Below are 18,342 nucleotides of genomic sequence, written 5' to 3' on the forward strand. Positions count from 1 at the left end.
CGCTTTTTCTTCTTATACTCAATTAGTGATGAACTGTTAATTTTTTTTATCAGAATGTTGAAATAACATGGTGGCATTTGGGCAGAGCTAAATTCTAGTAGCAGAGCATATTTCATAAATCTCTTATTTTATTTTTACATCATTATCGGTAAATGGGTTTTAACCTGACTGATTTCTCCCTCAAACAATTACTTAAGATAAGTATACAAATACATCTAGTCTTTGATCATAGTGCATAAATGACAGGCACATAATCGGTATTGCCAGCTGAGTGGAACCAAACTCCTTCACTTGCCCTAAAAATTGAGACTGTAATGATGAAATCATGAACTAAACTCATCGTTCTTCCTGCTAGAAGAATTACTTGAAGACAAATGTTGGCAACCACTGTAACTAATGCAGTTATACCTGAGTAAATCAAACATAATCAAAATATATACTGATGAGACTTCGTGACTCATAACCATAACCTCAAAGGTAATAAAAATGATTTTATAGAAAGTAAATGATGTGAACATCAGTGATTTATAGCTGTTTTTTAGGAAAAATAAATTGTATTGCAACATTTGAGATAGTAAAACATTTTAATTAAGGTTGCAAGATGACTTTCATTATCACCACATATTTTAATTTACTTATCTTTGTGATATACTCTCTTTTTGGGCTGAAAGATTCCATTCTTAGTTGAGCCAAAGGATAAATTAATTTCTTATATTCAAGAAAATGTTGGGTTTTTTGGTCTTTGTTACCCAAGAAAAGATTTGCTTTTTTTCAAAACTCTCATTGACTTTGGTGTGGGGCTAGGAGTTCACTGAAAATGTTTTTGATACACTTATAAATGAAATAACTTAACTTTAATGCTATGCTGGACTGCAGGGTTTTTTTTTTGTTTGTTTTGTTTTAAAAGATGCCATGAGTTTTTCTTTAAAAAGAAGAAAAAAATTTAAATTACAAAGCTGTATACAATTTTCTTAAAATAAGGTTTGTGTATGTGCAGTAACATTTTTATTCAATTTTAAGTAATTGCCTTTCGTACTGTTGGCTTGATCAAAATTGTATGTAATGTATAGTGACATGAGAATGGTAAGTTGAAAACCTATTCAGTTTGAGTTGAAAATCTGTGGAGATGCTCACAGCACAGTTATGCATCTCCACAGTGCTGCAACTAGCATTTTCCTTTCTACCTGCTCCCTGCCCTCCATTGAGACAGATTGTCCTGTCCGCTGATGAAACTGGGAGGGCAAAAGGGCCAGAAAATACTGTGTGGTTGAGAGTTCGAAGTAACTCCACTTGGGTAGGAAGAATTGGAGATAGTGAACAGAGTGCATATCCTCTCCATCCATCGCTGCAAAAGTCTTGTACCACTAAAAGGCTTCCAGTCATAGCAACAGTGCTTCTTGAGAACTGTGTGATCCATGAGTTCCCCTGTAACTGTTTTCCAATGGAGGGGTCCAGCAGGAGCAGATGCTTGCTTCAAGATCTTTAATAATGAACAGCGATCTATGGAGTCCAATAGGGACAATATAGTACAGTGCTCGGCTCCATCCAAAAAGAAGACCCTGGGGAGCAGAGAAAGAGACCACGTAGCTGCCCCATGGGAGATCAGTGAAAAATTCCATCCCTTTTTTTGTAAAAAACAAATATCCAGCAACCAAGAAAATTAAATACTAAACCTATATTCATACAGTAAGGTTGCAAATTTGATCACATACAGGAAGTGTATAGTTGTGTGTTCAGTAGCAAGATTGACTCTCCCATACAGTATGTAGCATTTTGATTAATTATACAGGACCATAAATATATACTTTCCACAGGGGAAAAAATCTCTAACAATCAAATTCTTCCACTGTCAATGTCAGATAGCTTTCTACAGTCTCTTTTTTAGATACTTGAAATCATGCTATCCCCATAGTACAGCCTTGAAAATTGTCATGAATATTTACCAGACCGTAAGCAAAATCTGTTTGTCCCCACACACCCATTTTATCATGATGATTGATGGCAACTTATGATATTTTACTCACATATAAAAAAATGGGCAAATAAATTTTCACAGTCCAGTATTATTTGATATTTAATCAAATATATGTATGTATTTAGTTCTTGTAAACTTGAATCAAAAGCCAGTTCCTCTCATCCGTAACAGTTTGGTGCTCTTCTATGAATTCCCTTCTGTGACTGAAAGTACCCATGTATTCACACTTTGCATACTATTGTAATAAACTCTGTACAAAAGATGCCTTGTGAGGTATCATTTGAAAACTAATAACTCACTGATCAGTATTATCATGGTGAAATGTATGCAGCAATATTATATGTGAAGTTATGAAGTCCCCTGTGTGGTGGTGATGATAGCTCATGTTCAAAACCACCCAGCTCTGACTAGGCAAAAGTTGATAAACAGGTCTATGCTAAACAAAGGCATTTGTGTTTACTACTTGTATGTAAATTGAGGTAAACAGGTCCTTGAGACAGCAGGGAGAAGAGATGGCAGGAGACAAAGCACATTTGCATTTCAGCAAACATGAGTTAAAAGAAAGAACATGGAGTGTCCTTCACCACCTGGACCCCATGTCGCTGCCTTTACTGTTTAGGAACCAGCCCTTTGGTACCTGAGAATCAGAGAATATCAGGGTTGCAAGGGACCTCAGGAGGTCATCTAGTCCAACCCCCTGCTCAAAGCAGGACCAATCCCCAGACAGATTTTTACCCCAGTTCACTAAATGGCCCCCTCAAGGATTGAGCTCACTACCCTGGATTTAGCAGGCCAATACTCAAACAACTAAGCTATCCCTCCCAAGTTGGTCAGCCGTGTTGCTGGGAACCTGTGATCAAGATTTTACCTTGAACCAAGCCTAACTTGTGAAGATTTAGCTACTAGGAATTGTTTTATCTTTGTTTTTCTTGTAACCATTCCTGCCTTTAACACCTTATGTTTCTAGTCAATTTAAATACTTAGATTTTAATAAACTATTTTTAATCTAAACTAATCAAGTGTTTGTGTTTAAACTGAACTGTTTTGGTAACTCCAGTTCAAATAGCAAACAGTTGATTATTGACCCTTTACATGGGCAATGGACCTTTAATATCTGGACTGTCAATGAGAGGGGCAGGATGGTGCAGAACACATGTTTTGGGAAAAATTCAGGACTGGGAGTACGTGGGAGTCACCCTGCAAGTGGTTACCAAAGCTGATGGAAGCCAGTGTGTGACTAGTGCACTGCTGACAGCCTGCTGGGGTCAGAGCTGCTAGACCAGGACTGCAGCAATGCATAGACACACAGGATGTGATCTTCATGCTGTTATGTTGTCTGTGAGTGGGCCTGGCTGGAGCTACAGCAGCAAAACATTGTGAAGCACCCAAGGTTGCAGGGCAGGTGATGACACAGCCCCTCACTTGTCTGGATTGTACCCTGATATGTGGCACCTCAAATTTGTCAAAATTTGAGTTGCCCAGAATTACTTATAATCTAAATTCCACCTATGCCATATAAGGAGGCATCTCTCTGATCTGTAAGTCCTCTCCATAGCCCAAAATCACTTACGAAGTGTGCAGGATACATGACGTCAGCCTCTGTCCTTGTTGTTTCCCTTGTAACGCTCCTTCTCAAACCTCAGAATTAAACTTCAATTGACTTATAAATTTTCAAACAGGCTTTTGATAGCATTTGGCACAAAGGTTATGGCAAGTTATGAGAATGTATGGTGTCCCCGAAAAATTGACAAAGCTGATAAGAAAAAATCTACAGCAAATCGCTAAGTACAATGAGAGTAGACAGAAAGCTGATGGAATGATTCAGAATGACCAAAGGAGTGAAGCAGGGCTGCATACTGTCACCAGATTTGTTCAGCTTGGTACTGGAAGCAGTAATGGCTGTGGCACTGAGAGGAAACAAGAAGACTCATGTTATGTGGTAGGATAGTGCACAACCTGAGATTCGCAGATGATTTTGACATCACACCATTGAATAAGGAGGATTTACAGAGAATAACTGACAATGCAGACTAGGAAAGCAGAAAAAGTGATTGAAGAGCTGCATGCAGAAGACAAAAATTATGGCAACTGGAAGAAAAGAGAGGTAAAATCAAACTGACAAAGAATTAGAACAAGTGGAAAAAATTGTGTATCTTGGAGGACTGTTATTGAAGAATGAAAATTGTGAAGATGACATAAAAAGAAGATTCAGACTTATTGCTGCTGCATTCAGAAAAGTCTGCAAGATCTGGAAGGCTAAAAAGACATTTCATAAAAACAAAAGTCAACATAGATGAGACAACTTTCATGCTGGTACTGTTTTTCAGGTTGGAATGCTGGAGTTATGAAGATAGCCAATGAACAAAAGATTTTGATTGCAGAAATGAACTGGCTCAGTGGAATACTGAGAGTTTCAAGACTGCAGAAAATAAAAATGGAAGAGATAAGAAAAAGTCTAGGGCAAGAATTAACACTGTCCTAGAAAAGTAAAGAAAGACCTCTGTGATGGTTTGGAGACATGTCAAGACTGGACCTGGAAAGGATACTATACATAGCAACACATGCCACTGTGCAAGGAACTAAAAACAGAGGAATACCAGGGATGTGTTGGATAGACACAGTAAATAATGACATAGGTCAAAAAGGTTTAAAGATGAATGAAGCTGGTACAAGACAGACTTTATTCAGCCCCATTGTTGCTATTGAGCTGGAATCAAAGAAAATGAAGATCTCATTTCACATGCTCTTGTGTTTTTAAAAAAACAAAAAGGGTGGTGAACTCACAGACAAGAGAATAGCATCTTCACTGAGACAAAACTTGGATAGTCACCTCAGCTCTGAGAGTATTGTCTGCAACGTCTTTTGCGTGGCTGTTCTCAATGTGGGGGGGGACATTAGGAGTACAAAATCAAACAAAAAACAACATAAAATCTACTTTAAAATAGAATTTCCCTAGCAGCATCTTTCAGGAGTGATCTCTCACCTGACTAAGATTTGCTGTTCAATCCTAGAGGGACTGCAGCTCCGTCTGTGGAATTTGGACTTGCAGTCTAACATCTGATGACATCCTTCCCAGATATTCTGTTGGTAGTCTCTTTGGGAAGCATAGGGACAAAGCAGTCATTGAAGCCATGGACAGGAGGAAATAGGTCTTGTTTAAAATGTTGGCTAACAAGTGTTTTCAGATATAACCTGTTGCAATAGTTTAGACAGGACCTTATTTAGATACCTAAATAGAACCTGTTGGGGTCTCTGAACTCTTCTGAAAATCTGGTTCAAAATTATTGGGTTGTGAATATATTTTTGTTGACATCAGTGACTCTAAAAGTTGAAAACTCTGACATGGATCTTTTTACTGTAAGTTTCAGTAAGCTTCAGAGGCATGTTCTAATCCATCCTCCACTTTTACAAGCTGTCTGGAGAGACACCATAGCTGACATTGTGCCAAGTATATGCATCACTTTTTCTTGTTGCTGCTTTTTTTTAAATGTGGTCATATCCTGATATTGGAAGCCTTTTCTGTAAGTGTAAAATCTCTTCTCTGTATCTACCCCATGGATCTCAAATGATATTCTGCTCTCCCAATATACACAGAAAACTTACATGAACATGAGATTTGTTAATGTAAATGGGACAGATTACAGTGCACAGATATGTCACATAATATGAGAGGGGAATTTGGCCCTAAAATTAATATTGTCTTCTTTTGGAATGCACAGTTTCATGTGCTAGGTAATAATTTGAAAGGACTCCAAGATTATAAAACTAAAGTGGTCTTTTTTTTAAAGAGGATAGTTTACAGAGATGCTGCAATTTCTGGTAGAGTTCTAGTTTTCTATTCAGACTGATTTGTCTGGTGCCTCTTCCAAGCTCTTTCTTCCTGCAGCCTGTGTTCCTCTCTCCAAACTCCCTGCAGGTTGCTACAGACAAAACTCTGGATATTGAACTATTATATCAGAACTATATTGAAATAGTTGTTTGTCTGCAACTTCCACTCATGCTAGTAAGACTGTTACTCAAGAGGCAAGTTAAACCTATTACAGGCAATGCTGTGCTAATGATTGTAGTCACACCTCTTTGTTTAAGATGTGACTGAGCTACACATATACCTTCATAGTGAACTGCTATCTCAGTATTGCTTTAAGAAAATGATCCGATATTTTTAAGTACAGTGTTGAATGGAAACATCACCTTAGACTTTGGATTAAATTGCTTGAAAAAACATTCATTCTCTGAACTCTTTTTGAGGTTTTGCAGGCACTTTGCAGGCTATTTTGTTAGGTTTAGGAAAGGAAGGAAATTGGAAGTTAAAAGCTCTCAGGTACAAATACCGATGTGTCTGAACGAAGAGATTGAAAATATTCATAAAGATCTAGAAAAAGAAATGTACGGTTGTGGATCTGTTTTTAGGGTAGATTTTTATATTATGTATAATTTAAGTTTAAAAAGCAGATGTTAAATGTTTAATTGACTTGCTCTATAAAAATTGGAGAACGCTAAATTTTTGCACTGTAAGCGTCAGACGTGGATAGCGGAGTTACTGGTTCCAGTAATGTTTATAAAAAGATAGTCTACCCCAAAAAGTTTCACTTTATGTTTGAGGATCTTTCTCAGAAATTTATCATTACTCTTCCTAAACTGAACTTCTCTGCTCCAAAAATGCAGCTCTTCTCTTAGTTGAGAGAAGTGACATCTGTTTAGAGAAGTCATTTCTTGGTGCTGGTGTGTTGGTTTTTTTTTTTAAGTTGTAATCAATATTTGTATGTAAGGGGTGGTAACAATCATAATCAATCTGTGTTTCCCCCTCCAACAGACTTGGTTCATTTTACCTGCTCATCAACTAAAACTGCTAAAGAAGATTTAGAGCCTGTTGTACAGAAGCTGTTCTCCCTAAATGCTGAAACAGAGAGAGGTAAGAAAAATAGATGAAAAGTATTATGGAAAAATTTTACAAATATGTTTACTTTTTGAATTTTAATATTTCTTCTACTGAACATCTGAATCCACCAGTAAGATGAAAACACAGAGTGATCTCTGCTTGGTTGGCTGTTTGGGTATCCATGTTCTAAAGTAAAGGATTCAGTATATTTTAAAAAAGAGTGAGAAAACATAATTAGATAAAGGTCACTTACCTCTTTCCTTGACTATGATGTAATGGTCATGGGTAGAGCTTCAGACATTGTTTAGGTCCAACAGTTCTGAATGAGCAGAGCAAGACTTTGGCTATAAATGTCCAGCATTGAAGAAACCATGGGAGGCCTGAAAGCATTTTCTGGTGTTTTCATTTCTAACATATGTTTCCTTGCACGGGAAAGGTTTGTTCAAAAGGACTTAGACAGATACTACTGCTGAAATATGAATGCAATTTCCAATGCATTACTTGTATCCCATCTTTTTCTTATCCTTCCTTATTTCTTATACTGCTGCCCATCATTTTAGTATTGGCACTCCCAAGATAAAATAAAATCCCAATAGGATGATGATTTACTTTTCCAGTCTGATTCCCCAGAGCACTCAGGGCTGTGTCCTTTATGTGATGTTCTTTTCCTTTCTCTTATCCCTCTTCTTACATTGCTTCTCGTCTTTCTCGTCTTCATCTTTTTCCTCCACTTCTCCTCTTGTTTGCTGTTTGTAACTGCAGTTGTACAAATTCTAAGTTGAAGTGAATTGTACACTTCATCCTGAAGATAATGAGATTTCTAGTCACTCTTATTCCCAGTAATGAGTCCCAAAGCCTTGACCCTATTTCTGAGAAAACCCTGGCAGATGTTCTCATGAGCTTTGCCCTTGACACGGACAGCTTCATAGTGCCTGGGGAATGTAGCTGTTGAAGAATGTAGCTGTTGCAAAGAGACGATTGGTTTCTGAGGTGAGGTATCTTAAGCCAGTTCATCAAAGGTCCTCAAGAATCAATCCAGAATTTTGAATGTAACCTTGTATTTTATGTGGAGGCAGTGTAGAAGGTGGAGCAGCCGGGTAAGGTACTCTTGGTGGTTGCCGTGTTGTGAACGAATTAAAGCTTTTTTTATCATTGGAGTACTCATACTCAACTATAGTGAATTGCCTTCTCATAGCAAAACACTGGAACTTTTTTTGTCAATTGGAGTATTACTTTGCAACCAAACACATAAACTAACTAGTGTAGATCAATCTAATAATCATACTAACTTGCAAAATGCTCACTGTGTAGCTAAGGATTCACAGCCTATTTACCATGTTTTGTGAATAGTTGACATTTAACTTTTCACTCTTTTCCTGTTTCTTCTCTTTTCCCCTTTTCTTAATTCTCTTTTGTAGCTTCAAGGCTCATTGATAAACTGTTTCTTTTTGATAATAAAAAGAGGAAAAGCTGCTATTGCCTTCATCAGAAGGTCTGATTTGGTTTGAGTAGTACATATATCTTCAAAACATATTTTTTTTCTTTCTTTTCAGTTTATAGTACAGGCAATCTCATTTTTACAAAATTGAAAAATCAAGTTTTTGTAAAATTTGAGGAAAATGCAATTACCTACCTATTGGACTTTGGAAGACAGATTTTGGACAAAAAAGGGAGGGTTATAAATACAAGTTTGTAAAATAAGGAGTTACCTGTGTGTTTTTGTTTTCTTTCATTCAGATATTTTATTACTAGTGTGCTCATTAAGTTAAAGCCCACAAAGTTGTATACTAGAGACCTAAGCTTAAATGTATAATCTGTAGCCTGCATTTTAAAAAGCAGTATTGTATGCCTCTTAGAGTATCAAATGGTAAATAAATGATTAGCTTGCAGTTCAGTGTCTTTTTTTTACATTAATCTTAATGTTTAAAGTGATCCAGTTTTGAAGTGATGTATTATTTAGAACCTGAATGAAATTCTTCTATAAGAACTCTGATCAGAAGGGGTCCTCAGGTGCACTGAGGCACTGAAAAGCTAGTTTTCACTGACACACAGGCCTTTTTATCATCAGGATGAGGTAGTGGTCGTATTTTAATTAAAATGTCAGAACAAATACTGTTGGAGTTATTGAAAATGAATCACTAGATAAAGTGAGCACTGGGCCATGGCAGGTCAAAGAGGGAAAGTCACCTGGAGAGGAGGACTCCATTTATTTTCCTGCCTAAATGCGGAAGAAGTAACTTTTATGAGCAGTATGAACTTTTTAATATATTAAAGTGCATCTTGTTCTGTATTAAAGTTCATGCTTTCACAGGCTGATGGATTTAATTTGTTTTCAAATTATTCAGTAGGGTTAACACCTATTTTTTAAATAAATTGTTTGATAGTCATAAAAAATAGATGCTGATGGAATGATATAGATTTATCCTTATGTTCTTGCTGTTTTGTTTACAGTACTATGTCGCTTATGTTTTTCTGAATGTCAGCATTATCTGGCAGGACAGTTGGTTCTTTGAAAAAGAATAAATCTAACAGATTATTTTACAAGGAGTAAAGTTTTATGCAGGATAATAATGCTGGCAGCATTTATTATAGAGGATGTAGAATACCAAAAAGGGACAGAATGAATTTTCCAAACAAAATAGCATCTAAAAATCTCAGTATCAGTATTGTACATTCTACTTTTGCATTGCTTCACTATCATCTTCTAAGAGGTGTTGCTGGTTTTCCTGAGTAACAGGAGAAAGATACAGATAGTAAATGAGGAAGAATTAGAAATTGGTGGTTTCTCATGCATTAAGAATAACGTGTTCTCTTTGATAAACAGAGATAAATGGATAAATTCACCTTTGATTTCCATTTAACAATGACACAACAAAAAAGACAAAATAGAATGACTAAGCTATCTGAATTGGAGTAATTTATTATTTTTGTTGTTCTCCATTATCCATGGTTATTGTTGTTTATTTTCTGTATTTGTTGCCAGTTCTTTCATAAGAACTCCCTTTTGCATTGGGGGTTAGGCACCTTATTTCCGTAGGTCCCTTTTAAAAATCTCACCCTTTGTGGTTTGTCAAACACTCTGTTATCCTGTGAAAAGTGCTGTATAACTGCTAAGTCATTGTTAAGTGGGAAATGACAAAATAGAATGTATATTGTGAAGCAACATTTGAGATGGGCCCTGTTGCTTGATAGCAGCAGGTTGACGAGTCATACAGAGGACCTGTATTCAGGAACAAATTCCATGCTCTCATTTCTGTGGTCAGGGGAAACAAATGGGGTAAGGTGAAAATGTACTTGGGAGCCAAATTCAGAGCTTCTACAAGCATGTATATTTCCTTACGTAAATCTCTGGATGAAACTCAACAGTGATATGTCTTTATCAGTTGGTCAAAACAATAGGTCTAAATGGAAAAGCAATGTAATTTGCATTTATTTGACATTTGGTTGATGTACAAAACAAGTGTAACTGTCATACATACTAAAGGAATGGAAAAGGAAAGTGAAACAGAAAAAGCAACCAAAAGGTGGGTATAAGGTAAGATGAAATAAGGGGATGGATAGATAGACTGTTTTACCACTTACACCTGTCTTGCGCTGTACAATGTCATATCAATGTAAAATTTGGCTTTTGGTTTTTAGGCATAGGCGAATGTACAGTCCATAACTACACTTTTTTTTTCCGCAGAGAAGCCCTTTTCTAAACAAGTCATGGATAAACAGTTAATGTGATTTGCTCTTGAAATTAAAAAGGGAGCACTGAGGGTAACACCAGTTAGTGAAAAGGGTTGGGAAATGTATTGAACTTCAAAATCAGCAACTCCAGAATGAGATGGTCAGTTTAGCACATACTGTAAGAAGACTCTTCTGGGGTCAATCAGGAGCAGGCATGTTGGATTCAAATTAACTTGAATTTTTTTACTTTAACAAAAAACTTTATTCAAAAGTTAAAAATTGTAATAATCCAGCAAGATTTAAAATGTTAAGTGGCTAATTAGGAAATTCCTTTCTTGAAACCTTATAATAAGAAGAATGTATTAAAAGCACTATTGATATGCTTTAGTGCCTTTTAAAATATATATATTTATACTCTATTACAGTAATTTCATGCTAATAACTGAACTGACTGTTTTATTATACTGAGTTATACAAGTCTCTTATTATATTTGAATGCTGGTCACTGAAAACATTTCTTGCCATTTAGAGTCTGAAAATGGAGGAGGACTGGGAAAGCCCAGAGTCCTATGGGCAGTATACTTCAACATGAGAGATTCTTCAGGCATTGACAGGAATTCATATGACTGTTTACCCTCAAATGTCTATGTCTGTTCTGGGCCAGATTGTGCATTAGGAAATGACTATGCTGTCAAACAGGTAAGGGAACTCATATTTTTCAACTTTGAAAGCTTTCGGTTTAAAGGCCTCAAGTGATGCTGAGTATAAAACAGTATATTATAAAGCAGAACAAACAGAGTGCATTGACAATATAACTGTAATGTGCTTCATAGAACTGGTGACTGTTGAGAAAATTTTTGGAAGAGAAGTTGAAAATTTGGGGTTCATAGAGAAGCCAGCTAATAAGGTGCAATACTTGAAGACTTGAAAGTGGGAGTGGGAGAAAAAGAAAGGGATCATTAGAAGACACTGTGGTGGAACACTGGGTTATAACAGAAGATAGGGGCATAATTTAGACATGGACAGAGCTATAGTGTCATTTGACAATAGAGGGAAAGTTTAAACTTAATGGGGGTGGGAAAGGGAAGCTAGAGAATCAAGGAAGCAGACATAACTGAAAAGGATGATCCTTGTATCAAGATTTTTGGCTATATTACAGGTGAAAGATGGGAAGACCAAAGAATACAGGATAGATTTAATCACATAGGAAATAACCAGAGAACAGGCAATTTTTTGGCACTGGGGATAAAGAGAATAAGGTGAATTCTGATGTCTTTGTAGAGAAGAAAGCATCACTAACCAAGAAAAGCCAGAAAAAATTAAAAGTAGAGTTCACACTGCAGAATAAATTTTCAAAGTACAATGGATGTAGTCATGTAACTTCTGTTTTGCTTTATGAAAAGATATAAGACACTGATGCTCAGCTGAAGACATGGCCTCCCAGTGCTTTGGAGAAGATAAAAAAAAAACGTTACTAGGCAAATGTAGATTTGCCTATCAGAGCAGCAGAGAGGTGTGGAAATAACCTTAACTATGGGGGGAATAAACGGCAGCCCAATCATCCAGGCTGCAGGTAGGATGCCCCTCAAGTACTGCTATATCACCTAGCTCCTCTTTGCCCGCTTTCCCTACTACTGTGCAGCAGAGGAAGAATGGATCTTCTTGATCTCCAGGCCCTGCCTCACTGAAAAAAAGACCCGCAAAGCTGTCTCTTCTTTGCTGTTCTCTTCAAAAATCCACCCTAGTAAGATAGGTTGGTAGTTTAGAACTATATACTGCACTTATCACCATGATATGAGTGCTTTCAGTGCTAGCACACATGAACGGTTTTTACACCTACATAATGTTAAGTGACTCTAGTATTTTTTAAAAGTTGTTTTTTTAAGTGACTCTGGCCAGAGAACATGAATGGAAAACTTTTATCCAGCTACAGTTTTTTAGGGCCAACCATACGGTTTTATAATGGAATGGCTGACGCAGCCTGAACTGTAGTGTCAGAACAGTATAATTAAGGGCTAATAGTATTCTTCACTTCATTTTACAAGGCAATAATTTGCTTCCCAAGAGGATAAACTATGAGGATAACGGATTATACAGAGAGAAATAGTGCAAAACATTAGGGTAGCACTATTACATTGTAAATGACTTGTTTAAAAGAGAATTTTAAACTTTTTTACCATTTTAAACTGAGTGCAAATTAAAAGCTGCTTAAATTACATTTAAAAGTTAATTTAGGGCATATTTACAGTACACTTTTTACCCAATGATGAGCTGTGGTATACCATGTCCACACCATTCTGTCCACAACCTATCCACCACCTTTTCTAGCGCCATCGTTGTTTCCCCTCAACTCCATTTCAATATGAGTGATATTACTGTAACTGGAAACTACTTCTGTTCTTTAAATTCAAAAATTCAAGTGTCTGTAGTTTCTCTATATGGCTCTGAAATGACTGCAACTAGAAGTATGTATTCTCTTCTGGGCAAGTGACCACTGAAAAGCTATTTGTAAACTGGATTGAGCTCAGAGGAAGAGCCAAAGAAATGATCAGGAGCTGGAAGGATTGACATATGGAAATAATATATTTAGTTTACCTAAGCAATGACTAGCTTTCAGTGGAACATAGTTCACAAATACATAAAGGATTTAAACAGCAAGGAGAGAGAGGAATATTTTAGTATGAAACACAGGAATGTTACTAGAAATAGTAATGGGATTAAACTAAGACTGGGAAAATGTAGGCTGAACATAAGGCAAACTTCCTGAAAATGAGCAATGTGGTGGAAGTTCCCTCACTTAGGATACATTTAAATTGCATAGGACAAAAGTACTAGAAAATTTACTGTAGGTAGACATGCTAATTAGCATGATGATGGTCTGGATGATCTATCTCCAACATAGGTGATTGATTCCATGTTTGCTCTTAGTGATGCTTTCCATGAGTTCCACTTGCACTACTTTTGAGTATTACCAGTTCTTGTGAATCATGTGGTCTGATTTTTGTATAACTGGTAGTATGTTCTATATGACTGACAGTACCACAGTTTCTTTGCAGATTTTACTGCCAAAAAATCCAATAAACAGTCTATTTAACCTCAATTTTAATTGGTTAATTTTCTAGTATATCATATTGTGTTTTAATCTGATGTGATATTTTAATTTCCTCTGGGATAAGGCTAAAGAGAGGAATTAGTGCTATTAGGAACTCTCTCTAAAGTCAACAGGAGCTCTAAGTTTAAATCAAGGGCAGAATTTGGCTCCCAAATTTATTTGTTCAACAGCATAACCTGTTTATAGATGAATTATAGTGTAGTAGGTCAGTGTGGTGGTTGAATCCAAGGTTTCATATTTAGTATAATATACCTGCACCGTATTTAAAATGTATAAGATGTTATTCATCTCAAGTTAATAGTATACACTAAAGACCCTGTCAACATTTGTGGCACTGCATGCCTTTTCCCCATTATCTGGTGGTATTTGGAAGTATTGAGATTTATGAAATTTATTGGTCATCTTGTATTTCATCCTGTTGTTAGTTCAACAGGATTCTGTATACATGTTATTAAATAGAAAGGGGTTATATAGCTTCTGTGCAAGCTATTAAAGGTAGATGTCCAGAATACAGCAAAACACCATACAGTACATTGTCATTTTAATTTTTTTAAAACAGTGTAATTTTTGTTAAACTACAATATCTCTGTAGTTTCTCTACACAGTAGTGTATGTTGCTTAGCTTAGAAATTTACAGATTGGAATGCTATTATCCATAACTTAATATCAAAGAAACTATTCACTATATCAGTTACTTACTGTGAATACCAAAGTGTTATAATGAAGAGGCTGTTAAATTATTATTGGTTATTCTGCATGATTTCAACTGAATACGGTTAACTTTAAATTGGTAGACCTGAAAGCACTCTGTACTATTAAATTGTTCAATTACAATCAAAGTCATGCTGTCCTACATAGCATACTGAGAAATGCTGTCCATGTTCAATCTCATAATTATCTGACCAAGTTTTGGAGTGGGTATTTGCTGCCTAATTTGATACTGACTATCAAAGGCACATGCACTGCAAACCTTGGTCTGTTTTAGTTGGTGTTTTTCTTTAAATGTAAGATGCCATTACATTTTCTTCATCATAGCAATGTCACCAGAGTAACCATTGATAAAATTTTGCTGTGGGTTAAAATAGAAATGCTGGGGATTTTTTAAAATGTTTTCTTACCTTATCTTTAAAATTTTCCTTTGAGACTTGATATACAGAGTTTGGGCTTTTTTTTTTTCTTTTCCCCAATCAAAAAATCCATTTGGCTGATTTTCAAATTGAAAAGGCATAGTTTGTATTGTAAAATAGAATTCGTGTATTAGACATGCTATATTCCTGATTTGTAACTGAAAACAGTTTTGAAAGAGGAGAAAAAATGTAAATTAGGGAAACCAGAATTTTACAATGATACCGAAATGAGTCTGTGTTACTTAGATACAAGCTTAGTAATGGAATCCTTCATCCTTGAAATCTCAGTTCAAATCCATTGCTGGTCAGAAGTGAGTGAAGTTCATAATTAGAAGGCTCTTTGGTTAATGTGGATTTGTTAATCTCAGAACAATTCCTGAGAGAACAGGCACCCCCACCACAAAACCCACCTCTGCAATTGGTACTGATTGACCTCATTGTTGGCCAGTGCAAATGCCAGAGATTGGATGGGCAGAGAAACTAAGTTTATCCTCTAATCTCTTGAAGTGATACCAACACATCAGGATGAGGTATATTGAAAGGAGAGAGTGGGGAAATCTTCTCTTGCCACTGTCCATGCTGTATCTGTTCTGTGAATAAATAGACTCATTCAGTCTGCATTTCCAAGCTGAAAATCCAGCTCCTTTGAGTACCACTAATTTGACAGGTGGAGGTGGCAATGAGAGTGGAGAGTACAAATCTCATCTCATTCCAGACTTTATTTAGACCCTGATCCTGCAAAGAGATGCACTCAGGTGGATCCCTGTGCCCTTGTAGAGCCCCATTGACTTCTGTGGTGCTGTGTGCTAGTGCCAGATCCACTTGCCTTAGAGTGTAAGCTCTTAGGGACAGGGAACTTGTCTTCAATTTGTCTGTACAGTGTATATCATTTGGTGTTATCTAAATAATAATCCCCAAACTGTAAGACTCCTTAGCTCTCCTTGTAAATCAAAATCATTAAATGGCCTATAAAGGGAGATTGCTTAATTTGGGAAAAGCAATCCGCTCATTGCTTAATTTGGGAAAAGCGATGTAAATAGAATAATAAGATAAGTAATGACACCTTTTGCATAGCTATGGCTAGCTGGGATTTTGCCCCTGGTCCCCGAGATCTTGAATCTATGCAAAATTTATGATTTGCAGGAATTACTGTTCCTTTGCCATTTCATGCTTACCCAGAATGTAGTGTATTTACTATTGTAATCCATGCATTATTATAGCATGTGTCCTGATTCTTCCTACAGTAAGCATTTTTTAACATCAATCACTGTGACAGTCGACAGCTTAACACTGTCACTTTTAAGTACTTAATTACTGAACCTTAGCAGTGTCTGGAATAAATTGTTTAATAATGAAATCATTGTGTTACTTCTGATAGCAACTTTATTCTTATTAAAATATAATGTATTATGTATATAGACACCTTTTTCAGAGAAGTGGTCTGTGTGTTTGGGTACACATGCATGCAAACACAAACTTTATAGATATATAAGCATTTATTACTGTTTTTGTAAAATATAAAAGTAAATCATGCAAAACTGCATATATATTTGCCATCAAAAATAGTACATTTTACAGTAATAGTAATTAATATTGAGCTATGTATTTAATGAGAAAAACATCAGTAGTAAATACTACATACAAGCAATACAGCTATGATTTTTTTGCAGTTTTTAATTTAAAAAAGAAGGTGTTTGGGGGGATAGATGATCTATGTTAAATGTTAACATTTTAATGGCTCCAATGGGCCTGTAAAGTTCATACCTTTTGCTGCTTCTGTTGTTGGACTGGAACCAGGTGTGTCTTCTCAATGGAAAAAGATTCATACATTTTGTAAATGAAAGCTACATTTGCAGTATACTGTAGAATGCGCCAAAAATTGCTGAGAAGCTCTAAAAACCACAGAATCTGTCTTTTCACACCATTGGTTTTCTTTCTATTTTGATTTGGTTTTAGTAAAGGTCCACCTAAAGTTAACTTTTTGTGTTTTCCTTGAATAGGCTGAGACACTTTTTCAAGAAATGTTTCCTAAGGAGGAATTCTGTCCACCACCACCAAATCCAGAAGATATTATCTATGATGGAGATGGGACTCAGCCAGAAGACCCTGGATTCAGTAGTTCATCCAATACAAAAACAGAGCCCTCGCCCAAGGAAAACAGTGATGGAGATAGCTGTAAAGTTTCAGAAGAACATCATGAAGAATAGAACGTACTGAGATTGAACCCAGTATCGCTATCATCTCAGTGGAAGAGTTTGACTTAGTCGGGGGGTTAGTACAAACACTTGTATTTATTATATGTGATCTTCTTACTTAGGTTGAATAATATCTTACTTTTTAAGGAGCCTCATTTGATTTCGGTGGGACTGCTTATAATTGAGTAATACTCAACCTGTCACAGGGAGGTTATCAGAGCTGGATCCAGAATCAGAAAATAAAACATTTCATTTTCAAATCTGATTTTAATTTCCTTGAGAAGACTTTTTGTTTTTTAGTAATGATTCCTCCACCTTACAAACAGAGACACACTTCAAGATTATCAATAGCAACAAAACTTGTGAGTTAGTTAAATATAATTGACAATGGGACAAATCATCTGCTGATGTAAATTGTAATAGCTATATTGACTTCAATTTACACCAGCTGACGATCTGCCCCAAAATCTTTCCCTCCTTTAAATTGTATATAAGGAGGGAACATTAGACACTATTGACAGTTCTAGGGTGTTCAAGCAGATAAACTTTTATATTTGCTGATACAAGTCCTTCATTTGAAGGCTGCTTTTAGAATAGCTAATATCACATTTACTTTGCTTATGAAAAATATTCTATACTAGTTTTTGAAATTGGTGTCATAGGTTCATTATTCATATTAAGCAGAAATAAACTGTATATAATAAATACATTGGTCTCAGTTGAAACCAAGTATATTAGTACTTAAAACATTAAAAAGATTTAATACATTCCTTTTTTGATTGATGTCAAGAATTTAACTATATTTGCCAGTGACATGACTTTTACAGTCTAGTCAGGAAGAAAATATAATGATTTAAAATTACTGCTGGACTTTCTTACATAATTAAGAACCACCAGAAATACAGCATGTATTGAGTCTCTGTAAATATTTTGTTTAAACAAGATTAAGGCCCCAAACTTGCATGTACATAAGGGTTTGCAGGACTAGAGTCTGTAAAATTTAAATAGTTAAAATAGAAAATTTTGGCCATAGTTTTGGAGGGAAAATGTTGGCCTGGTTCTAATTACAATTGTCTTCATCCAAAATGAGTCTAAAAGTAGTGAGATAGCTATAAATTATGCATTTTGTAATGATAAATCATAAAGCATATTAATACAAGAGAATTTGTAAATGTATTTATAAACTTGGTTTGTGTACAGAATTACAAAACCAGAAAAATCTTAAAAAGGTTACTGATAGTAAATAGGCTCTCACCTCTCTTCTAAATAATATTTTGAAATTCTGCACTCTAGCTAAAGAAAGAAATAAGTACATATGGGCTTTTAACTACAAAAAACTGAAATTTGAGTGGTGGAAGTTTTACCATAAAAATCTAAACATT

The 18,342-nt window shown here is 35.8% G+C and overlaps 1 protein-coding gene across 1 annotated transcript in view; it reads left to right on the plus strand.

The window, feature by feature from the left end:
* CHM (CHM Rab escort protein) overlaps positions 1-17,925 on the plus strand; it is a 147,789-nt gene extending 129,864 nt beyond the window's left edge. Inside the window, exons 13-15 of the mRNA XM_039489240.1 lie at positions 6,789-6,887; positions 11,056-11,225; positions 16,766-17,925. Coding sequence (XP_039345174.1) covers positions 6,789-6,887; positions 11,056-11,225; positions 16,766-16,972 — 476 coding nt within the window. The 3' untranslated portion in view covers positions 16,973-17,925. The remainder of the gene's footprint in view (positions 1-6,788; positions 6,888-11,055; positions 11,226-16,765) is intronic.
* Positions 17,926-18,342: the final 417 nt, after the last annotated feature.

The sequence above is a fragment of the Mauremys reevesii genome, linkage group 9, assembly GCF_016161935.1.
Source record: "Mauremys reevesii isolate NIE-2019 linkage group 9, ASM1616193v1, whole genome shotgun sequence".
NCBI classification, from domain to species: domain Eukaryota; kingdom Metazoa; phylum Chordata; order Testudines; family Geoemydidae; genus Mauremys; species Mauremys reevesii.